We start from the raw sequence: 25,283 nt of genomic DNA, 5'->3' as shown, positions 1-25,283 counted from the left end.
CCAGCGCCCACAGCAACCATTGCTGGGCTGGGCTGGGCTGTGGGCCACATTTTGCGCCATGGGGTCTTGGCAGTGTTGGCTGTGATTTGGTGGAGTGTCACTCCGGGGTGGTGGCAGGGCCTGTGTCCCACTTGGGGGAAGCCAAGTGTTGCTTTGTGGGCGCCAGGTCCATGGTGCCATTTTTTTGTAAATGGCCAGTGCCCGTCTTGGCACCTCCAGTGTTGAGCATCTGCCCCCTGGTGGTCAGTGTGTGTCATAGCAACCGGTCAGACCGTTAGACACTTAGCATTTTATATATAGAGATTCGCAGGCCATACAAAATTATCAACTTAAAAATTAGCCTGCTATATTTCATCAGTCATTTAATTAATGCACCCCTAATGCCTTGGCAAGACCAATCAAATTATTTCTGGGGCCATATATGGCTCCAGGGCCAGATGTAGATGTTCTTCCCTAAGTGAAACCAATAAGCATTTGCAGAATCGTCCCTGGAAAGTAGCAAATGGAATGAGTCCTTATTCATTTAAATGGCACCATTTGATTATGTGATAGTTCAGTCCTATACTCTGTGAAATGTCAGTTTGAATAGGACTGTGCCAGCTGAGATTTCATTGCTTCATTGGAAAGGCTCTGTGCCTCCACTTTCATGTTACACACGGTCTGGACAGTGTTTCTCCTCAGAGAGCCTTTATTAGCGTTAAAGGCTAAAATGTTTGCTCAATAGCATCTCTTCCTTTGATCTTCTAGAAACGTGGGCACATTTGTCTTCAGCCTGCAAGTCGTTTCTTTTTTTTTTTTTTTTTCAGAATTAGAAATTAGTAGGTGAGGTATGGACCAGCGTATGCTTGCTTTTGTGTGAAATTGTATGTCCTCGTTGCTTAGATGTTAACTGGGGCTCATCACTGACACTGTTGCAGGACTAACGGCATACTTCAGAACCCGGGCCAGACTTTTCTTTCTGTTGTTGAAAAGGCAAAATCACAAAGTTTACGTGCCACCGCCACTGAAGTCATGCTTCCAGGCTGGTGAGCACATCTCTGTGCCCCTTAGTCACCTGGGGCCCTTTCAGCTGAGGATAATAGCACCTCAGAGTTGAGAGGGATCCTCATTCCCTTATTGTCAGTACCTAGTTGTGCTTAGGGTGCAGAAAATGAACTATAGCGAATCTCTTCGTGTCCTCAATCTAATCACAAGAGAACATCACACAAACCCAAATTGTAGGGACAGTCTATCAAATACATGACCAGTATTCTTCAAAAGCCAAGGTCGGAAAGACTGAGAAACTGTCACAAATTGGAGGATACTAAGGAAACATAACAACTAATTGCAATGTGGGATCCTGATTGAATTCTGGAACAGAAAGACATGGGGGAGGTGGGATTAGTAAAATTTTAATAAGGTCTGTAGATTAATAGTATTGTAACAACGTGAATTTTCTTGTTTAGGTAATTATATGCTTGTTATATATGATGTTAACATTAAAAGAGACTATGTGAAGGGTGGATGGGAGCTTTGTACTATTTTTGTAACTCTTCTGTAAGTCTAAAATTATTTCTGAGTAAATCAAAAAATAAGGTAATGGCTAAACAAAAAAATGTAAGTTATCAGAGGGATACTTGTTGCTTAATTTTAGAGAGTTAAGGATGGTTTGTTTTATATAAACTGTTTTATTTAGAGTAACCTGTATTGTTCATTTAAATTCAAGGAACGCAAGAAAATAATTCTGAAATGAACCCTTTGTTTCCTCTTTATTAAATCCAGAGCAAACTGGCTTCCCTGTCAATACTTCAAACCTCTTCCAAATAGGAGTTGATCTGGCCATTTAGGAAGTTAGAGATATCTCTCTTGTTGAAGTGTAGAGTTGGTGGGTCTTTTTAAAATAACATTAAGTGTTTTTAGTTCATTCATGCTGGATGCAATGTCTTCCCAGGTGTTCCGGAAGGACCTCATCAGTGCCATGAAGCTGTCGGATTCTCACCACATTAATCCTGACAGCTATTACCTCTTTACTGATACATGGAAAGAAGAATGGGAAAAGGGAGTCCAGGTACCAGCCAATCCAGACACACTTCCGCAGCCTACCCTCAGGTATTTGCATGCTTGCATCTTTGACTTAGGGAATGAATGTTCTTATGTTTACCTGTGTGCTGCTTGGGGAGAGACTTTGAGTGGCTAATTACACATTTATAATACAAAGTCACATACCATGTTCACCAGTTCACTCAGACCAGTGGCAGAGTATACCAGGCTAGGATAGGTTAGTAGTTGAAGTCAAGGTCATTTATTTACAGATAAAATAAGTGCCCATTTACAGGATAAAACTGTTTGATGTCCAATCCTGACATGCGATAAGATTTTGGAGACCAGGATTTCCAGGTCTGACTCAACAATCAGTAGCATTTATTAGTCTTTATTAGAGCATTAATAACATAACCCCATAATAACCCTATTAATACATTACCCCATGATAACTTGTTTCATTATAGAAGGATCTTATAATGATAACATCGATAAATAGAAGGCCAAAACACTGAGGGTTTATAAAAAATGCATGAACACAAATGAAAGGGGATGGCTGTAACAGCTGGGTTGACTGTAAGCACATAACCTTCATTTGCAAAGACTTGAGAAGGAAGTGGAAGTGGAAGAGGGTTTTGGTTTTGTGGAAAGAGGAGAGGACTTTTCTGGTTTTGAGAGCCACTTTTACCGGTCTTTGTGCTCCCAGTGCTTTGCAGAAAGGCTGGCATGAAACAAAATCGATACTTACAATAGGGTAATATGTAAATTGGTCAGGATGCCATCACATAATGACCAATCAGCAGGAGGTCAGGGCAGCGAGCTACAAGCAGCGGGAGAGCTATCAGCAACAGAGAGCTACAGGAGGGCGGGGCAGCAAGCTACGTGCGGTGGAGAGCTATGAGCGGCGGTGGGCGGGTTTGCCAGCTGAGGCAAGTGGCAGTGAACTACTTCCGCGTGGATTCGGGCGCAGGGCCACTAGTGCTTGGTATAAGTTTGGGTGAGTGAGTGAATGAGCGAGTGAATGAGCGAGTGAATGAGCGAGTGAATGAGCGAGTGAGTGAGTGAGTGAGTGAGCAATAGAAGAGAGGGAAGGAAAGGAAAGGAAAGGAAAGAGATAGCAACAGATAACGGGGTTGGTGGGACCTCTTGGATACTATGAGAAATTATACATCTCATTGTACATCTATTCCTAGTGCATATTAGGTTCGTAAAGGGCAGAAATCACGCCCTTGAATTTCATTTCCTAGTGGTAATGAGGGCACCGCCTCCGGTGGTGTCAGTGGAGGAGGCCACACAGGGAGCAGTAGTAAGGTGTCAGTGGAGGCTGCATGGGGACCCAGAACTCCCAGCCTCACCCAGCGGTAGCAGAGTCCCTACCCCTTGGATGTCAACAGACATTTGTTTTGAAAAAAAATTTTAAGGGTCGCCCTAGTAAGTTTGGCTCAGTGAATAGAGCATCAGCCTGCAGACTGAAAGGTCCCGGGTTCGACTCTGGTCAAGGGCACATGCCCAGGTTGTGGGCTTGACCAGTAGGGGGCGGGCAGGAGGCAGCCGATCAATGATTCTCTCATCATTGATGTTTCTATCTCTCTCTCTTTCCTTTCCCCTCTGAAATCAATAAAAATATATTTCTAAAAAATTTTCAGGATCACTGAACGATCATAACTTTCTCCATTGATTATTAAGGTTGCTTTTCACAATTTCAGCTGCACAGTCATTTTTACAGTACCATACCACTGTGCAAAAGCAAGGACACTTGTAATATGTAATGACAGCAGATCAGTAGTTTTTTGGAAGGGGACAGTGGAGCAGGAGGGCACAAGGAAACTTTAATTATCTTGGTTGTAGTGTTGGTTGCAGATATATATATATGCCAAAACTTATTTATTTGTACATTTAAAATATATGCAGTTTCATGTATGTCATTTATACCCCACTAATGTTATACACACTCATTATATGTATATAAACTGTAAATTACAAATAAAGGAGTATATAGGTAGGTAAGAAAATGTGATTTACGGCACATAAGAAAGACACAACAGCATGGCTCAGTGATTGAGCATCGACCTATGAACAGGAGGTCATGGTTCAAACCGGTCAGGGCGCCACCTGGGTTGCGGGCTCGATCCCCAGTGGGGGACATGCAGGAGGTAGCTGATCAGTGATTCTCATCATTGATGTTTCTATCTCTCTCTCTCTCTTTCCCTTCCTCTCTGAAATCAATTATATATATAATTTTTAAAAGACAACAAGATGTGACTATAGGCTACCTAACAGCAGAAACCCTACTAGTCAAATAGTGGGTTTTCAATACACAGTTTTTATTATAAGAAGAATAAGACAAAGGAAGCAAATTGGAAAATGGGTAGATGTTGGGGAAGAAAATTCGTGACAAACCAAAAGATATTATGGTGAGAAAAACAAAGATGGAGATAGGAGGGGAAGGGCATAAAAACAAGAAAGATTAAGGAATAATAGCAAATAAGAAGGGCTGAACCGTCCATTTTAACCACCTGCCTTTCCTATACTGAAAGTAAAAAGATTTTTTTCACTTGATTGAAAAAGTTTAGTGCTAAGTAAACATACATTACAACTAATGAGTGACATTGTAAATCAAAATAGAAAGGTAGTAGGTAGGAGGGCTTCGCTAAGTTCCAAGTTTGTCACATGATAAATGTGCTGCTTGATTTTTTAAAAGATTTTTCAAAAATGAGATAATTTATATATATATATATATATATATATATATATATATATATATATATTGTCAAGATAGAATTCACATACCATAAAATTCGATCTTTTAAATTGTATGGTGGTTTTCAGTATACTCACAGAGTTATGAAACTATCACCACTGTGTAATTCCAGTTTGGAGGCAAGAAGTCCAAGATCAAGTTGCCACCAGGCTTGGTGTCTAGTGAAGCCTCTCATCCTGATTGTAGACAGCTGCCTTCTCTCTGCATCCTCACATGGCCTTACCCTTGTGTGCACGCAGTGGGAGAGAGAGAGGAGGGCGGGGGAGGAAGGGAGGCGGGGAAGGGAGGGATGGATGGATACATCTGCTATCTCTTCTTCTTTTTTTTTTCCTCCTCTTATAAGGACAACAGCCCTATCGGATTAGGTCCCCACCCTTGTAACCTCACTTAACCTTTGTCTCCTTATAGGCCCCATGTCCAAATTCAGTCACACTGGGAGTTAGGGCTTCAGCATATGAATTTGGGGAGGACACAATTCAGTCCATAACAACCACTTATCTACTTTCTGTCTCTATGGATTTGCCTATTCTGGACATCTCATATAATGGAATCGTACAATCATCTGTGGCCTTTTGAGTCTGACTTCTTTTTTTAAAATATATTTTTATTGATTTTTAGAGAAGAAGGGAGAGGGATCGAGAGAGAGAAAAATCAATGAGAGAGAGACATAGATCGACTGCAGGCCCCCTGTAGCCACGAGGCATCTTTGAAACTAAGTTCAACAAATAAAAATGGTGTTGACTCCCATTACATGTTTTCAGGTAGACTGGATGATTTCATTGCTAGTTAGTAACAGACAAGCTTCAGGAAGTTTCTGTTAGGTTTTCATTTGTATATTTAAACTAGTTTCTATTGCAATAAGGTTCCAATAGAAGGAAAACAGCGTTTCATGTTTGGTAGAAAGGAAGTATGCATCATAAGTTGTATGACACACAAGTGGCTGATGATGTATTTACCACGTATGTGTTTGTATGTTTTTAAAATTGTAGATGAATAATTGACTTAATGTCAAAAGAAAAATAATCAGAATACAAAGCATTAACTGTATAGTGTACTAGTATGTGCTTATACTGGTATACTCATACATATGCATATATAAATAAATGGGAACCTTCTTAATTTTTTTCACTTAACAATATATCAGCATATACTTTGGAGTCATTAATGATTCTGAAAAGGGAATGATTAGATTTTCAGACAGGCCCCTATTTCTCCCTGGAATGTAAAAGTTGTACTAATTGAGTTATGGGCAGCTGTACTTTTTTCACTAAAACTCCAAACTCAAACATATAACCACCAGTTCAACATTTCCTCTTCGATGTCCAGTAGACATTTCAGACTTAAATATCCCAAACTGAACTACTGATCTTCTTACCAAACTAGTTCCACATTTAACGGAAGGTAGATCCGTCCTTTCAGAAAGACTGCTTTTTTGAAGTCTTTTGGGCTAAAATTCTTAGAGTCATCTTTGATTCTTCATTACCTGATACCCCATATTCAGTATTAAAGACAATCCTCTCGTTTTACTTTGAAAAGATAATGTAGGTTTCATATAGTAAGTCAAGGGAAGGACAGCCCCCAGTCAAAAAGGAACACACGCCCGCCTCCCACTGCTGTATTTCGTCATCATGCCTCTCTTCCCCTCTCTCCTTGCCCCCCCTTCCCACAGCTCCTTCCTCATTCCATTTTAGGCAGCAGCAGTCTGCCATCTTGCTTCCCATTGTGAGAATGCAGTGCAGAGTACAGAGCACTGTCATACACACGTTTATCTTACTTAAAGTTTAAAGCAGTCCTTTGGCAGTTTTTCCATACTATTGCCGTATAAATTGTTTTTCCAGTCACTGTTGCTCCCAGACTTAGCAGCATCAAGCAGCTATGTTATCGTATTCATGGATTCTGGGGTTGGGAATTCAGACAGGGGACAGGGGGATGGCTTATCTCTGCTCTACAACGTCTATGACCTCATCTTAGGAAGACTTAAAGTTTGAGGGTGACTTAGCAGCTGGGGACTGGAATCATCTGCAGGCTTATTCACTCGCATGTCCGTCACCTGGGTTGGCATGATGGGAAGATTGCACGTGGCCTCTTCATGTGGTTTGGCTTCCACACAGCATGACAACCTCAGCATAGGCAGACTTTTTACAAGCTCAGGGCTCCACATACACGTGTTCCAGCAAGCAAGGTGAAAACCGTATTCCCTTTTAAGACGCAGCCTTGCAATTCTCCTAGCGTCACTTCTGCCGTGTTGTGTTGGTGAAAACAGCCACAAGCCCTCCCGGATTCAGAGGGGGCGGGAGAGGGAACAGACTTTACCGCTTGATGCGGAAGTGGCAAAATCACATTGTAGAAGGGCACGTGAGATTTTGAAAACACAATCTGTCACAGAGGTTGTAATTAATTGTCCTGTTGAATAGATGAGGCATGAAGTCTGGTAGAGAAGCAGGCAGCCCAGAGTGGCAAGATTAACAAGGGGCATCTTGGGAAACTACTAGAGATACTACTTCAAGGGGCTCCTGTTGAGTTAGCTTTTAAAATATGTATTTCCAGGCTTTAAAACCATGGCATTATGATATCTGTGCAGTAGCTGTGCTGTTCGACACATGATTCTAATTCGCTCATTAGGAAATGAAGCATAGTCTCTAAATACAAAATACTTACGTAGATCAACTGAAGCCACACTGAGGACTTACTGTACGTAAGACACCAGAAGAGACCACGTGTCAGCTTAGAGTGACTGCAGCTTCCTTGTCCTGCCTCCTCGGTGTCAGAGCAGTGTTCATATGGGCCAGAGGTGGCAGGTAGCGGCCCGTCCTAGGAGCAGGTGGGCGGGCCTCCATCCTGTGGGGCTAAGCAGGTGTGGTTGTGGGTCCTCTCACCAAACATCAGTTATCAAGAAGGTTACTGAAATGTTCATTCACACCCAAGCATCCTAATTGAGAGCTGCACCAGCTACATCATTCTAACAAAATTGCTCAGACCTCTAGGCTTGTGCGCTTTTGCTGATTTGGTCAGTGGTTTGGTGACCATTCAAAGACTGCCTCTAGTACCTAGTATATAGTAGCCAGAGAAGAAAATCCCCCAGGGATAATCCTGATATTTCTTCCAGCTATAGCAATGTTATATGTACTTGATATTAAAGTTCCATTTTTTTAATTCCAAAATAATATTTTTTCACTAATTCTCATAGACTTTCCCCTCTATCATTATACATACAAGAATTTCTCCTTGTGACTGTGTATTAACTTTACCTTTTACCCACGCATTTCCTTGCCTTTGGTATTAACTGGTTTGGTCTATAATCTTTTTATTGTCATATACTCTGTTCTTAGAGTCAGACCTTATTAATTACATCTGAAAATACACATATGAAAAGACGAGTGAGATAACATCATTTGTTATCATTATTATAAATTTTGCATTGAAGTATAATATATACACAGAAAAGTAACCAAAGTATAACTGTATAACTCATTGAATTTTCGTGAATTAAATACACTCATTTAACTGCCACCTAGATGAAGAAATAGAACAGTACCAACAGCCTAGAAGCCCTCCTTCTGCTCCTGCCCACTAACGGACCTCCGCACATAGGTGATCATTTTGCCAGTTTTTGAACTTCATATTGGTCATCATTGTGCTTGTGAGATTCATCCATGCTGTTGCATGCAATAGATCATTACGTTTCACTTCCGTGTCATGTTCCATTGTGTGAATATCCCACATTTTATGTTTCCATTCTGCTCTTGATGGATAGTTGGGTTGCTTCCAGTTTTCGGCTATTATGAAAAATGCTAATATAGACATTTTCTTCATCTTTTGGTAGACATGTGTTTACTTTCTTGTTAAGTATATCCCTAGGAATGGGTTTGCAAGGTCATAGGGTATGTATATGCTCAGCTATCATATCAGCTGCCAAATGGTTCAGCAAAGTGTTGTCCCAGTTCACACTCGCACCAGCGGTGTGTGAGAGGTCTATCTGCTCCACTTCCTTATGAGCACAGGATTGTCAGTTTTGGGTCAAGTCTTCCAGTCTAGCCATTCTGGTAGGTAATAGTGATTGATTTCAATTTGCATTTTTGTGATAACTAATGAGGTTGAGAGCCTTTATTTGTCAAGTATCTAATCAAGTTTTTTTTGCCCAGTTTTTCATGGGGCTATCTGTCTTTTCCTGATTGAGTTGTAGAAGTTTGTTATATACAGGATGGGGCAAAAGGAGGTTTACAGTTTTGAGTACGCAAAACACAAAGTTTATTCTTGTATTATTTGCTTCACCCTATATAGTTGATAAAAAGAGGTTTTCCAGTTTCTTCCTTTATGGGTTGATGGCTTTTGTCTTATTTAAAGTATCGTTGCCTATCCCAAAGTTAAAAAGATATTCCCGTGTTTTTTTCCAGAAGCTTAATAAACATATTAGTTTAATTTTAAAACATATAGTCTGCCTCATTTCACATAAAATGTGAGACGATTGAGATGAATAGTTATCAAATATTCTGCCTCTTAGAAAAAGCTGAATCTTGAAAAAAATGAGATATTCTATAATTACCTCATATGCCACGCACCACAAATGCACAGTATGTTTAATCTCAGTCCCTGGAGCATTCGCATGCTTGTCTCGTCCTTTTCCGTTGGGCTGGTTTCAGTTGGAAGCAGGCCTCTGACAGCAGTTTCCAAATTTTTAGCTTCAATTAATATTCTGGGGTTCTGCTTTTTTCCTCAAATACTTGTTCCCTTTGGCTTTAATAACTCTCTATGGTAGGAAAATTAACATATACAAATGTGTGTAGTTACCAACTTTATCCAACATCTCTTATTTGGAATCATAAGCTTTTGGACGGATGCTTAGGAGGAAATATTTACTCTGTATTTACAGAGTGGACTTGGCCTGTACATATTTATATGTCTTCATATGAATACATTTATGTTCATGAATCTACCTACGTATATAGTAACTCTAGAATAAAGAAACTGGCTCCAGACAAACAATTTTCATTATTTCGTGATGACATACATATCTCTCTCTTTTTTTTTTTTAGATGGCCCACCCTGTTCTTTAAAATTGCCAGAAAATAATCATTCAGATTTCCTCTTGGTTATATTTTCTGATGCTTCATGCATACCTAAGACATCAGTTGTAGAATAGGTCATTGGTGTGAGAAACTTCTATTTGTTCCCTTGCTTGATTTACTTGCCTTGGGCTCTTAAGTGTTAGAAAGGGTAAGGGGAAATATGGATTTGCTGTGGCTACTGAAGAAGTTGATGGAAGAACAGGAATCTTTACTCCCATCATGTAGCCCTGGCTCAGACTTCCAGTCACTATCATTTATGGCTGAGAAATACCTTAAGTTTGTGTATGTCCACAGCCTCTTGACTTTAACTCATTTACATAAACAGTGAAGAGAATAAATATAACAGCAATAACAATGACATTATTTTTTATTTAATTTATTGGGGTGACATTGGTTAATAAAATTATATAGGTTCCTGGTATACAATTCTATAATACATCATCTGAGGAGCATTACGCTAACTGAAATAAGCCAGTCAGAAAAGGACAAGTACCATATGATTTCACTCATATGTGGAATCTAATGAACAAAATAAACAAACAAAATAGAGTCAGACTCATAAACAGAGAGCAGACTGACAGCTGTCAGAGGGGGTAGGGGTGGAAAAGGTGAAGGGATTAAATGAAGAAATAAAAAAATTCATAGACAACAGTATGGGGAGGTAGAAGAGAGTATGGGGGGATAAATGATGATGGAAGGAGACTTGACTTGGGGTGGTGAACAATGACATTGAACCTTTATTTTTTCCTATACACTATACTAAGCACTTTATATATTTTGTTTCATATACTCACCATAAGAGCCCTAAAAGTTTGATATCATTTTATCATAATTTATGATTGTCACCCTTATTTTTTAGCTAAGGAAACTGAACCGTGTAGAAATTAATTGCCCAAGATCGCCATATAAGTGAGTGGCAGGAAAAAAAACAGGCTTATGTGAGTCTGTAGGCCGCACTCTTTACCACCATCCCGTATTGCCCCCATGGCAGAAAAGCACGAGCTTAAATATATCTTCGGTATGGAATCTGGCTGTGCCTCTGTGCAAATGTCACTTCCTCAGTTTCCCCTTCTAAATAAACTTGGTGGCCATTGCACCAGGAACACAAAATGCAACATCTTATCAGGATGAATGGTACTAGGGACCAGGGAGCCATGAGGATAAATGAAGCATTTCATCAGCAGTCAGTGTTCAGAGATGAAAAAAAAACGGCATTTGTAGAACCATTTGTAGAACCATTCTAGAAAGGGATCTGCCATTCCTCCCAGTGGGCAGAGCAGGAGAGTTCCGTGGGGTAGAAAGGGAGAGCATCGAGCTCCACTCTGTGGCCTGAGTCCCTTTGGGCCCATCAGTCAGTGCCTGCCATCTGTCATTTGTTGATTTTTATTAGTGTCTTTCTTTTGCTTTTCTAGGATTATCGCCGATAAGGTCAAGGATGTTCTGTTTACCCGCCCCCGGAAGTACATCCATTGCTCCAAGCCAGAGAACTCGGAGCTTGGCTACGTCAACATCAGGGAGCAGGCGGCGTCTATGTGCCGATATGACCTGGACGACATGGATATGTTCTGGCTCCAGTCGCTCAATGAAGAACTTGCACAAATGGGTGAGTTGTTTTCTCACAACTAAGTTGTTCCTTGATGCGACATGTGATCTTTTTTTAAAGTTGTCAGAACCACTGAAATTGCTTTCATCTTGTGGCTTCCTTTCTTTTCTGGCCTTTTTGTTTATTTTCTCCTGGATTTTTATCTTCATGAGGCATAACTAGAAATGCTTAAATATATTGAAATCGAGCGATAACATTTAAATTGGACCTTTTCTTCCCTTCTTCATGGCGAATAGCGCAGATCAGGGCTGGCATGTGGGTTTCACAAGGCTGTTTCCCAGTTCTGAGTGAGCGTGATCATGGCTGACTGGTGATTGGATTTCTGGTTGAGAAGGATTCTGAGACTGGTTCCTCACTCAACCCTGAAAAGCACTCAGATCACTGAACGGGGCTCAGGTCGTGGCCCCTCTCCCACCTCCTCCCAGTGGAGAGAAGCTCCAGCTTCAGCGTGACCACCACCACAACTGACAGTTTGACGTGACCACGACACCTTAATACAAATCTTGTCCTTTTGCTGCTCAGAATAAGAATGACAGGCCTAAGGCAAAACATGCCCCAAACAGTCGTGAGCTACCTCCAGCGAGTTCTCGAGTTCTCGTGCAATTCTCAAAAATAAAATGAAGCAAAAATAAAACTTGGAAGTAAGCATAAAAATAATTTCAGAGAGGCTGTCTACCTAATGTGCCATCGCAGCAATTCTGGGAAATCCTAGGCTGAAAGGACGCTCACTTCATACTTATATACAACTCTTTCTTACCCTTTCTTACCTATCTTCAACCCAAGCAGTGTTTAAGGTCCGAGTGGTCCTGTGAAACAGGGGGTGTTTTTTCATTCCTCCGAGTGAGATACAGTGAAGGGTGCATTTGATTTCATTTTTGTTTGCCTCACATTTGTTCATTTTCTTCCCTCCATCCTCCTTTTTTCTTTCTTCTCTCCTTTCTTCCTTCCTTCCTTCCTTCCTTCTTTCCTTCCTTCCTTCCTTCCTTCCTTCTCTCCTTCCTTCCTTCCTTCCTTCCTTCTCTCCTTCCTTCCTTCCTTCCTTCCTTCTCTTCCTTCCTTCCTTCCTTCCTTCCTTCCTTCCTTCCTTCCTTCCTTCCTTCCTTCCTTCCTTCCTAATGCATGTGAACAATAAATTAAAATTGTATTAACCCAGTTTGGCATAATGGTGTTACTTACTCTACCAGTAACCAATACTCACTCCTTGCTTCTTAAAACTCTTTGTTTTATGTCTTTTCTTACTCTGCCTTCTGAGAGGAGGGGAGGGTAATTTAGGGTGGAGACCAGGAAGAGAAGAAAATGAAAGACAGACAGAGGGAAAATCAGAGTGGAGGGCGTAATCAACTGGATTGACAGCTCGATGTGCGGTGTTTATGAACCATATAACACCCATGTACATTACGGCGTTACAGGGCTGCCTTCGCCATGACATCACCCTATAACAAGGTCCCTTTGGGATTTTGCACTTAATTCCCTTTGGACGAGTTTGTTTAAATAAGCTTTTGTATTTAGGTATAGTTTTAGATTTACAGAAAAGTTGTACATTTAATACAGTTACTGTGTACCCCTCACACAGTCTCCGTTTCCCCTAATGTTAACATCTCACTTTACCAAGGCCCATTTGTCAAAGCTGAGAAACTAACACAGGTACATTACTGTTAACGAAATTCCAGGCTTTGTTGGGATTCCACTCGCTTTTTTTTTACTAATGGCCTTTTTCTGTTCCAGGATCCATCCCATCCAGGATACCACACTGTAATTAGGCTTGGATGAGATTTAAAGGAGACTTGCCTTATCTCAAGCATTCCTTTAGGGTGAATGATATTGTAGTGAGGCTAATAAGAGCTTAAAACAAACTTTTGAAAACAACATTAAATTAAGCATTTTTTTGGCTCAGATTAAGGAATTTTAAAAATGGAGTGCTTACTACAGACCACCAGGCACTATACTAAGCAGGGTATTAGTATTACTTCATCTCAGCCTCAGAAGAAATCAGTGAGTTCGGCATAATCTTTATTCTACAGATAAGAAAACTAAGCCCTCAAGAGGATACATAGCTTGTCAAAGTTTACATAACCAATATGCGGTCAAGTTGGAATTTGAATTCAAGTGCTCTTATAACCAGACATTGTAACTCTTTCACTCTAGAAAATAATGTGTAATTTATCTTGGCTGAAAAAAATGAACTACCTGGGTAGGTTTTTCATTTTATAAGTAGTTACAACATTAAAAGGTAGTTTATGTGGAATTTCAGAGTTTTTAGGATATTTTATATTACAAATGTAGTACAATACTTGGGTAAATTTGCTTGGATCATTTTGAGAATTATTTCTAGTATAATCGCATGTACAGTACCTAGAATTTTCTTTTATGACTTAACACCTTTTTAATGAAAATGTCCTTATTTAGTCATTAGATGTGCTCATTGGGACTAATTTGCTAGTGCTGATTTATATGGAAATAGTTATGTGATTCTAACTATTTTCTTATGCTACAAGTTAACGTGTTCAAAATGACAAAGCTCAGTGAAAGTCCTCCCTCACTGGAATAAGAGAAAACAGAGATTTAGGAAGAGACTGGCTAGGATTTCGATAGAAAATTTAGAAGGGTCAGTGATATTTCTTACAAGGAACATGGTGAAATATATTTCTCCTTCATGTGTTACGCACTAATATGTGAAGAGAGGTAAGTATTAGAGTAGCTCTCCTAAAGGGTTCTTCGACATCTCCCCACCCCTGCACCGGGCTCCCAGTGGGTGATTTGGGAACGACAGCTGGCTGGCCAGCTGATTGGTTGCTTGTATTTCTGTGCAGGCTGCGAGCCAATTGATGAAAATCTCATGGAAAAGGCAGTCGAAGTCCTGGAACGTCAGTGCCACGAAAACATGAAACACGCCATTGCGACAGAGGAAGGGCTGGGCATAGAGTATGACGAAGATGTGATCTGTGACGTGTGCCGGTCTCCTGACAGTGAAGACGGCAATGACATGGTGTTCTGTGACAAGTGTAACATCTGTGTGCACCAGGTCAGTGAGGGTGGAGGCCACCGCCTCCCCATGGGCAGCCTTGCTGGAGCCCAGTCATCACCTCCGGCACCCATATCTGGGTAGCAGCTTGCATTTAAGGGGGAAAATAAAAATCTGGCCTCGCCGTTCTTCAACAATTCCTTTAGGAACAATACTTACTATGATCCCAAGGTGACTTAAAGCTTTACCCCAGGGGTTTAAACCCAGGTCTTTATTAGGTCGCTTCCTGCCCGAGCCATTGAGATTGCCTTGTTCAATACTTTCCCAGTCCCCCGGGGAGTCTTGCTGCCCACCTCCTGGACTCTCTCCTCTGCCTTCAGATCCCTGCTACATCCCCAGGTTACACCCATGGCCAGTAACCTTGGGGGTTTACACTCCCAGGAAGCTAGGTCCACTCCACTTTTAAAGATCGTAGAACCTAACTAAGGGCTGTAAAAGACTGCCCCACTCCTCAATTTTACAAGTAATACCAGGAGAAGGAAGTGACTTTACCCAAGCTCTTAGAGCTAGTTATTTGTCATTCTTTCTACCACACTGCCTTTTCAGTTAATGATGATGATGACATTAACATTCTTTTCAGCTTTTTCCTTTTCTTCCTCTACAAGCCCTGTGCTCCAGCAAAATAAGGTGACTCAAGGGAGCACCCTATTCCTGACACTGTCCAGTCTCCATGTTTCAGCCACACCCCAACTTAAAATGCCTTCTCCCACTTCCAGCTGTCAAAAAAATCTACATATCTTCCAAGATCTAGTTCAAATTCTTCCTTGAACTCCTCTATCCTAAGTGATTTTTCGTTCTTGTGTGTTCCATTAATTTGTCTAGCATATAGGTACGCAGCACCATCCATGCACCAGGACTGGGCTGCATACTGAAGACACAGTCAGCCCAGCTGGTGTGGCTCAGTGGTTGAGCATTGACCCATGAACCAGGAGATCATGGTTCGATTCCCGGTCAGGGCACGTGCCCGGGTTGCGGGCTCGATCCCCCAGTAGGAAGCCTAAAAGGGGCAACTGATCAATGTTTCTCTCTCTTCATTGATGTTTCTCTCTCTCCTTCTGAAAAATCAATAAAAACATTATAACAAAAACAGTCAGTGATGGAGAGGCAGACATGATCTTCACCCCCAGGAAGATCTGAGTCTGGTGGAGGGACTACAAGGAAAATGCCCTCCAGCATAGTGTGGCAGATGTTCTGTAGATAGAAGTCTGTGCTGCTGTGGAAGCGTATAGGAGGGGTGGGAGTCAGGGCCAACTTCCAGGCATCCCAGCTGAATCCTAATGGCCAAAAGGAGATGCCAGATAAAACAGCAGCACATGTTCAGGCAGAGAGGGGACGTGTTCACACGGGACAGTGAGAGAGCAGAGCACATTGGAGGCAACTCTGAGCAGTTCAGAACTGCGTATTGTGGCGGGTGGAGCAGGGAAAGCACAGAGTGAGGGTAGAGAGGGACACGTGAAGGGCCTTCTCTCACAAACTACGCAGCCTCAGTTCTGTCCTGTCAACGCTGAAGGATAGGATTTGTATTTTAGATCATTCTGGCTACAAAATGTGTAAAATGATTCCGTAACAGGTGATAAAAACCAGGGCTTTAAGACTTTATTTTAATCTAACCTTCTGTGTTAGAAGGTACTCAAAATGATTCCGTGACCAATTGGGTCTTTTTCTTCATTTTGCTTGTGTCCTTTGAATACTGAATGTTAAAATGTATCTTCACTCTACCAGTTATTGTTCTTTATATTACACCCGTAGAGAGAAAATCTTTACCATGTAAGTACGAACTTAAGTATCTGACCATACAAGTTCACTGTCCCTTCTCTGCATTTCCAAAATTTTAAAGCTCTGAAACTATAAATGTTTTGCTTAAGTTTGGCACCAAAACTAATTTAGGTAGGGGCAATAGTAGAAGTCACCCAATATGAGGCTATTTATAATCTTTATCTTATTTCGTGTAGCCATATGTTTTTAGAGAAAGGTTCATGTATTTGGTTATATGGTACTGCCCCTGGTCCCATTGGGGAGTTAGGTCATATACCATGTATGTACTCTACTACTTTCCTAAGATCTGAGCAGTCCTGCATTTCCTAATTTTTCTCACTTTAGGGTTTTCAGATAAATGATTGTGGGTCTGTAGTAAGCTTGAAGGGAATAGTGCAAAGGTCATCTTTACATATTTCCGGTTTGTGCTTCACAGTTGGGATAAAATAATAAGGAATTGTTTGGGGGTTCTTTGACTAACAATGACATGTAGCGTAATAATTCTCCTCGAAAGTATTTTGTTTGTTTGGAAAACATCCAGTAATGACTGTAACTGATGCCCTTTCATCACATAGAAAAAGGTGACAGTAACACCCGCCCAGGCCTTGCAGAGTGTAAGCTGGTACGTTTTGACGCTGGATGTTGTGCCACATAGAAGTTTCATATAAAAAAGATTCTTCCATAGTGAGAAGATTCACTCGAGTTCTGAAGTGCTACTTGGGTTAGAGCTCCCTCTGGTGACGGAAAAGTAACTTAACATGATTTGGAAGTTTTGGTTACTCAACAGAATCATGAACCTCTATATATTTAGTAAACATCATTTTGCCTCTTTACGGCCACCGTATTATGTCAAGTGTTTGTTCCTCTGTACCTGTAATACACTTATGGTCAGTACTTTAGAAGAGAGATTTGCATCAATAGACTTCAGATTTTAGCAATGAACTTGAAGTTTTTTCATTAAAACTATGAAAATTGAGATCATTCCAAGTCCCTTTATATGTTCCATTGTCTGCTTCTTAGCCCAGGTATTGAATACTCAGACTGAGACCTAAGTTAATTGCCTGAAGGTACATGCTCATAGTTTTTTATATCTGTCATGTACTAGTATATCATGTTTGGCAGAGTTTATGCCCCTGAAATTATACTGAAAACATATGTTCATGTACGTGTGCAGTTTTCTCAAGAGAGTCCACAGCTTTCATCATTTGTGGTCTAGAAAAAGTTGAGGACCACTGCTATGAAAGAAAGCTTCTGTGATCCTGTGACCATGAGTAAGCGTACACGAGGCCCAGTAAATGATTTTCTACCCAATAGAATGGCCAGCAGATGAAGGTGCTCCTCGAACCCGCACTGGTTTGGGGCTTTCTTCTGCTGGAAGAGGCTCTGCTTAAGGAAAGAAGCTTGTTTTACTTTCCTGATGATCTTTCCGGGCCTCGGAGAAAGAAAAGATGTAAAAGTTTAAGAACCCTATATGCCCTGCTGTGGGTGAGAGCAGCCTGGTTGGAGTCCAGCTTCAGTTCTTGAGCTAAATTAATTTGTTCTTCCAAACCACCAACTCGGGCTTTGCATAGAGAGAGAGCATTTGAGATAAATTGATGATAAAGGACCCACCTCCAGTGACCTTAGAAGCTCACTGAGGAGATGAAGCGTAATAGCCTCAGGAGAGGAGACTACGTGACACAGACTACGTATCTGGTGAGGGAAACTACAGAGGCGAGGGCGGGGATCAAGAGGCGAGGAGCAGCAGGCTGTAAAGCAGGGTCCGGCGAAGGTTTTCTTTGAAGAGCCAGATAGTAAACATTCTAGACTTTGAGGGCCACATACAGTTTCTGTCACATTTTTTTAAACATCCCTTTTAAAATATGAAAACTATTCTCAGTTTGTTTGGCTTTACAAGACAGGCCTTGAGTAGTTTGCCCAACCTCTGGTTTAGAGGGGGTGAGGGTAAGAGCAGAAGGAATTTCTAGAGGGTTTGTTGCTGTGCAATGGTATGATATCAGTGTTTTGTGTTGTGTGTTTTTTTAATATATTTTATTGATTTTTCACAGAGAGGAAGGGAGAGGGATAGAGAGTTAGAAACATTGATGAGAGAGAGAAACATCAATCAGCTGCCTCCTGCACACCCCCTACTGGGGATGTGCCCGCAACCAAGGTACATGCCCCTGACCAGAATCAAACCTGGGACCCTCCAGTCCACAGGCTGACGCTCTGTCCACTGAGCCAAACCGGTTTCAGCGATATCAGTGTTTTAATAAGAATAATATGACAGACAAATAGAGGAAGGATTGAAGGTGTGAAGGGAGAGGAAGAGAATTCAGAAATAAATCAATCTAGACATGCATGGTATGATGACTTGGATGGCGCAATTATGGTGGGGATGGCAAGGAAGGTCAGAGTCTAGGGGTCACTCAGTAGGGCGGCCTATCAAGCCCCAGGGACAGTAGATGAAGGAAGGTGGATAATACGAGTCCAAGGATTTGGATCTGGAAGGTGGGAAGCATGGTGATAGGGATAGAGAGTCTGGAAAGGGGCCAGTTTGGTGGGAGTGTGACGCGATGGTAACTGTTGTTAACTTCTGTGTGAGCTGTGGGTGAACCTGCTGGATCAGGCGCAGGATTGGAAGCTGCCACGGTGACGCAGTCAGTAGTGGAGGCTGTGCCAGACCACACGGGAAGCCAGGTGGTCACCCAGGTTTGGTCTCTAATGGTGAGAGCAGAGCAGTAAGAGGGGGAGGATGGGCAAAATCACAGGTATCGAAAGGGAAATCTAGAATTTTCAAACTAATCTCCCTCCTCTCCCCAGTAATTCATCTATTTATTTGTCCGACTTCATTCCATAAAGGATTTGAAGCAGCTTCCAGAACTCATTATGGAGTATTGTGATTAGCCTAATACTATATTCCATTCCGGATTTATTCACAAGGCCCTTTTTCTTCAACCCAAGCAAGTAATTGCTACAATTTGCTGAGTGTGTTTATGCACCAGGCACTGTTGGCTCTTTACACATCAGCTCATTTGCTCCTCAGAACTTTCACTGTAATTATTTTTAATACTTTTTTTTCTTGATCACAACACTGCATGGCATGTAGAAGTTATTCCGTAAATATATGACTGACTCAACCAAAGGACTTGTATGCATGCATATAAGCCTAATCAATGAACACAGACAACAGAGGGGTAAGGGCATGAATGGGGGGGTTGGGGGTAATGGGGGAATAAGGACACATATGTAATACCATAATAAAAAAAAAAATATTATATATATATATGTATGTATATGACTGACTATAATAATCATTGAAGAAGCTTTAGAAAACGGGGGCAAAAGGATATATGCACCACTATGTTCATAGCAGCACAATTTACAATAGCTAAGATTTGGAAACAGCCTAGGTGCCCATCAGCAGATGACTGGATCGGAAAACTGTGGTACATCTACACAATGGAATACTATGCTGCCATAAAAAAGAAGGAATTCTCATCATTTGCAGCAACCTGGATGGAATTGGAGAACATTATGCTAAGTGAAATAAGCCAGTCAATGAAAGAAAAATACCACATGATCTCACTCATTTAGGGATAGTAAAGAACATTATAAAATGGTGAACAAAAAGATAGTTACAGAGACAGTAAAGCATCAAACAGACTTTCAAAGTACAGGGGGAAAGTTTGGGAAAGGTGGGGGAGTTATGAAATCAAACGAAGGACTTGTATGCATGCATATAAGCATAAACAATGGACGCAAAACTCTGGGGGGGGAGGGCATGTGTGGGTGTGGGGTGGGAGGGGTAATAGTAAGATATGTACACATATAATACCTCAATAAAAATATTTTTAAAAAAAATAAATAAAAAAAATAAAATAAAATACATTTCATTTTCAAAAAAAAAAAAAAATTTTTCAAAAAAAAAAAAAAAAAAAAAAAAAAAAAAGAAAACGGGGGCAAAAAAGAAAAAAATATGTAATTCCCAAACTCAGATAGCAGTCGGGTAGCCTTGCTTGTGTTTTCTTCGAGTCTTATTCTGTTGTCCTTAAAGTCAGTTCTCGAACACAGACATGCTGATCCTAGAACAGATGCTAGAAGTTGCCTTTTCCCCCTGAGTGTTTTAAAATGACTGAACTCCGGATATGAGCTGGTCTGGTCTTATTTGCCTCTTCTTCCTAAAGGGGGAGGGTCCTTTGTAACTACCAGAGAGCAGACACAGACCCTGATGAGAAGATGCTAACCGCCCTCCCCGCTTCTCCTCTCTCCAGGCCTGTTACGGCATCCTCAAGGTGCCAGAAGGCAGCTGGCTGTGCCGCTCCTGTGTCGTGGGTGTTCCTGCGCAATGCATGTTATGTCCAAAGAAAGGTGGAGCCATGAAGACCACCAAGACGGGGACTAAGTGGGCTCATGTCAGCTGTGCCCTGTGGATTCCAGAGGTAAGACCTCATCCGGGCTCCGTGGCCATGCTTTACGTCTGCCCATGTTGCTGAGGTGATACTGCTTTAGGGTAGGGTGTCATGAATTTTTACACGTGTGCATCTGTAACCATAACCCAGGCCAACATGTGGAGCACCCCAGAAGGGTTCCTCATACCTACCTTCCAGGCCCTTTCTGGGTCCCTATTACCCAAGAGTGATTCCAGTCACTATGTTAGTTTTGTCTGTTCCCGAACTTGATGTGTATGGAATCACACAGTATGCTCTTTTTCTGTCTGCCTGGCACTCTGTGTGGTAGCATCAGCATTCCTTCCTTCCTGTTCCTGAGTAGTATCCCATTGTATGGCTCTGCCACGATTTCTTTATCCATTCTCCTTCCACAGACATTTGACTTGTTTCCAGTTTTAAGCTATTAAGTGAGCAACAGCTCTTTTCAGCATTGTCATGGGTGCCCGTTGATTTTTGAAGCTCTTTTTGGAACTTGGACTCAACTTTTGCTTAAGGCATTCTTTATCCAAAACTCCATCCCTCATTTAATCTTGTTTCTTAGTTTCTAGTATTTCCTGATGGGTCATGTGCATACTAAGTTGATTAAAAGGGGCTTCTAGACATAACTTACTTCTTAGGGCCGCCCTTTTTATTAACCTGCTTGGCCGTCCCACTCACATCCTCTTTCCGCAACCCCTATCCAAGCCAGCAAACTGGTCAGTTTTAACTGTAGGACAAGATAGACTGCAGAATTCGGTTCCTGGTGGAGCTGATGACTCTATCAGCAGTTCATTCTCCTTGGAAACCTTACTGGCTTTATTCTTGTTAGTGTCAGTTCCAGGCGGAGGTGTTCAACAATCGAGCTCACAGAGCCAAACTGTAAGTTCTAGATACGTACCGTAATATTTTTAGGGATATAGAAGTCAGTATTTTCAAAGATATTTGAGTAGTGGTTCCTGTTTCTTCCTAAGAACATCCATCTTATAGACATATGAAATGAACCCTCAGGTTCCTGCCAAGGGCCATTTGAATATTTATAACATCATTCTCGGGCCATACAAAATGATCGACTCAACAATTAGCCTGCCCTAACCGGTGTGGCTCAGTGGATAGAGCATCGGCCTGCGGACTAAAGGGTCCCAGGTTCGATTCCGGTCAAGGGCATGTACCTTGGTTGCGGGCACATCCCCAGTATGTGCAGGAGGCAGCTGGTCGAGGTTTCTCTCTGATCGATGTTTCTAACTCTCTATCCCTCTCTCTTCCTCTCTGTAAAAAATCAATAAAATATATTTTTAAAATCAATAAAATAAATTTTAAAAAATAAAATAATAAAAATTAGCCTGCTGTATTTGGTCAAACATTTCATTAACTCACCCAAATGATTCCGCAGGCTTTATGCGGCCCGCGGGCCAGGCGTTCCCCACCTCTGTCTGATGTTTTCTAATGCCAGGTTTCCACTGTCAAGGACCTCTCTGATCTTCCTGCTGTTGGTTTCTCGATGTGGGCAGAATTTGTACGCGTTTAACCATCCTTATTCAACAGTCTTTCACTTTTTAAAGTTGTGTCTGCCTTAGCAACTCATGTCCATATTTGAACTTTAAAAAAAAGGAAGAGAAAACACTTGATTACCAGAAGTTGCTTGACCTCTTATTTTCTTATGGGGGAAAAAATTCCATCTTTTTTTATTTATTTTTCTTTTTTTCCATCTTTTTAAAAACATTTTCAGCACTCTCCCAAAGACCAATTTCACTTCGGAGCTATTTGGGCTGAGGGAGTGAAGTAAGCTAATGATAGATGTGTGATTTAAAGACTTTAGTCTACAATGTTGTTATCCTTATCCTTTCTACTTTTGTACCACAGTCTCTTCATTATACAGATTACTGCCCGTTTCCAGCAGTGTCATGCTTCTTTGTAAGCCAAACGGAAAGGCTTGTTGCTGCCTCTGGTTTTCATCCTGAGTTGATTAAATGGAAAAAAGCACAGCCTGTGGCACCGTCTCTAACATGATAGGTGCTAGATTTTGTGAATTTCTATTCCTTTCCTCAGTAACTTTCTTTGGTTCCTAAGTAAAGTACAGACATCTTTGATTCCCTAAGGTAACCAAGCCTAGTCTTCGCTCCTGCCCTTTCATTCTATATAAAACCACTTACATTCTGGAAATGACTTAAGGTCTGAGCAGTGACTAGAGACAAGTTTTATTTATCCTTGGCCCCATAGTAACCTTAAGAGGCATGGCTCGCCTCGTTGTTTTGATGTTCTGAGCTTCACGTAACATCATTTGTGCTTTGTGAAAGGTACCGTGGGAATCCCTCGGTGTGTCTGCCTTACGGTGGTATTTTATCTGTAGGTCAGCATTGGTTGTCCTGAAAGGATGGAACCAATCACAAAGATCTCCCACATCCCACCCAGCCGCTGGGCCTTAGTCTGTTACTTATGCAAAGTGAAGACAGGAGCGTGCATTCAGGTAAGCCCGCATGAGAAGTGGGGGAGCGGGCTAACACCGCACCGCCAGCCTCTCCCTCCCAGTCACAGCCTCCTGTCAACTTGCTCCAGGTCTGGGGTCTGCCACTCCAACAAGCAATGCCGGGTCTTGTCCTGGGAAATGTATTTAACAAACACAACCTGGACCCCAAAGGCCCTTTTAATTTTTAAAATTCATTTTTATATCTGGCAGAATTAGTTATTTCACCTTGCTTTTTTTTTAATTGTTTCCTACTGATAACATTTATTTTAACTACAGCACGTTAACAACTATAAAGGGAAAAAAAATTTAAGGAAAACTATTCCCACGGGGTCTACTACCTTAACACATTGCCTGTTTATGTTTTCCTAAGTTCTCTCCTGGTTGCTCCTCATATGTGAGCCCCTTGAGGGCCAAGGTTGTATATCATTCTTTGAATTTCCCCTAGCACGAAAGAGAGTGCCTACCCGTTATCAGTGCTCAATTAGAGTTTATTGGATAAATATATTGTATTATAGATTAGTTTGTAACATGCATTCTCCCCACTAAAAAATAAAATATTTTTCATGTTTTAATAATTATTAGTCCTTCTGTACTAGCACATTGAATTTATATCCATTTATTAACTTATTTTTCTTAATGCAATACCTGCATTTTCCCCTTATTTTTGCTGTTTTAAAGATGATTTTTTTACAACAATTAGTAACTGGCAGCATGACCAAGGTAAGAAAAAAACATTTCAAGGAGAAAGAAAAGTTCATTGTGTAAAATGCTGCTGAAGTAAGAAGAGGACTACAAATTGACCCCTGAATTTAGTAGTGTGATTATTGGTCATCTGGATGAGCAGTTTAGGTGGAGTGGTGAGAGCAAAAGCTATACTGCTGGGAGTCGGGACAAAGAAATGGACTAGGAATAGTCCAGAAAAGCGAGGGAAAGAGGTCTTTGAGATGGAAGAAATAACAAATGTGTGTGCATACTTGTTAACATAGAACATAAGAGTATACATGCAAAGGAAGTGATCCAGTGGAGAGGAAAAACTACTGGAGCAAGGTTTTTCCATTGTTGAGAGATAATGGGGTGAAGTGGGCAATGGAGTGGTGGCTTTAGGCAAGAGCAGGTAGTTCTTCCCAGGTAGCAGGCTTGGAGGCAGAGTGTAGGTAGATGTGCCGCTGGGAGTCTGCAGATGTGCTCTTGCTCACTTTAGCTTCCTCAGGCAGGAAGCAGGAGCGGCAGGTGAGAGTGAGGATGTGGGTGGGCCTAGAAGTGTGAGGAGAAAAGAAGTGTGAAATAGTTTTATAGTCTGTGTCAGTGCCACGGAGTGTCATTAAAGACCCTCCCCCAGGAGGGCCTGTGCATGTGTCCTGACCAGGAATCGAACCATGACCTCCTTCCTGGTTCATAGGTCAGCGCTCAGGGGAACTGGTGGCTGCTGTTGGAGCTAGAGTTTAGTGATCACGTTTTGAGGAAATTGTTCAGATGCCACCCATTTGTCTGTTCATGGATTATCGGGGATTAAGGGCAAGGATTTCTGAGGACATGTGCACAAGGCCCTTGTTGTTCCAGGCAGGCGTCATCTCATGAATGCATAAAGAAACATCCCTACAGTAGACCATTATTTGGAGATTATTAATAATGCACATTGACGTTTAAAAACCACATGAATTCTGTTCAGTTATTACTAACCTGAGGGGTTCAAATCACTAACTTCTTCCACAAATTAGCTCATTTTTGTTGAACCAGACATGTGTTTTGTTTTCTTTCACTTATTCAGATGCATGTTTTTGAGTACCTACTTGTTCAGTAGTTGATGGCAATGCATAAGGAATGGCACAGCTTCTGGCCTTAAGCGCCATGGCCAGGGACTTGATATGTATTATACTATAGGTATAGTGTGGAAGTACCATTACAAAATATACTAGTGGCCTGATGCACAAATGAAGATTCGTGCAAGAATGGGCCTTTGTTCCCCTGGCTGCCGGCACCGCCTTTGCTCTGGCTGGAGCCGCCTTTTCGCTCCAGCCCAGAGCCGCCTTTCTGCCTTACCAAGCTGCCCAGAGGCCCAGAGCAGCTGGGGTGGTGCGGAACGCCTGCATTGTCGCCATGGAGATGACACAAGCGTCCCGCCCTGTCCCTGGCCACTCGGTGCCTGTGTATGCAAATTAACCCACCATCTTCGTTGTGTTAATT

At 41.5% G+C, this 25,283-nt stretch overlaps 1 protein-coding gene across 2 annotated transcripts in view; it reads left to right on the top strand.

Moving 5' to 3' along the window:
- JADE3 (jade family PHD finger 3) overlaps positions 1-25,283 on the top strand; it is a 102,152-nt gene that overhangs the window by 70,773 nt on the left and 6,096 nt on the right. For both annotated transcript variants that reach the window (XM_054714305.1, XM_008152999.3), the window contains exons 4-8: positions 1,931-2,088; positions 11,259-11,449; positions 14,260-14,471; positions 20,480-20,647; positions 22,983-23,099. In XM_054714305.1, coding sequence (XP_054570280.1) covers positions 1,931-2,088; positions 11,259-11,449; positions 14,260-14,471; positions 20,480-20,647; positions 22,983-23,099 — 846 coding nt within the window. The remainder of the gene's footprint in view (positions 1-1,930; positions 2,089-11,258; positions 11,450-14,259; positions 14,472-20,479; positions 20,648-22,982; positions 23,100-25,283) is intronic.

The sequence above is a fragment of the Eptesicus fuscus genome, chromosome 1 (genome assembly GCF_027574615.1).
Source record: "Eptesicus fuscus isolate TK198812 chromosome 1, DD_ASM_mEF_20220401, whole genome shotgun sequence".
NCBI classification, from domain to species: domain Eukaryota; kingdom Metazoa; phylum Chordata; class Mammalia; order Chiroptera; family Vespertilionidae; genus Eptesicus; species Eptesicus fuscus.
The sequence above is the reverse complement of the archived record's forward strand: the minus strand, read 5'-3'. Positions and strand labels throughout refer to the sequence as shown.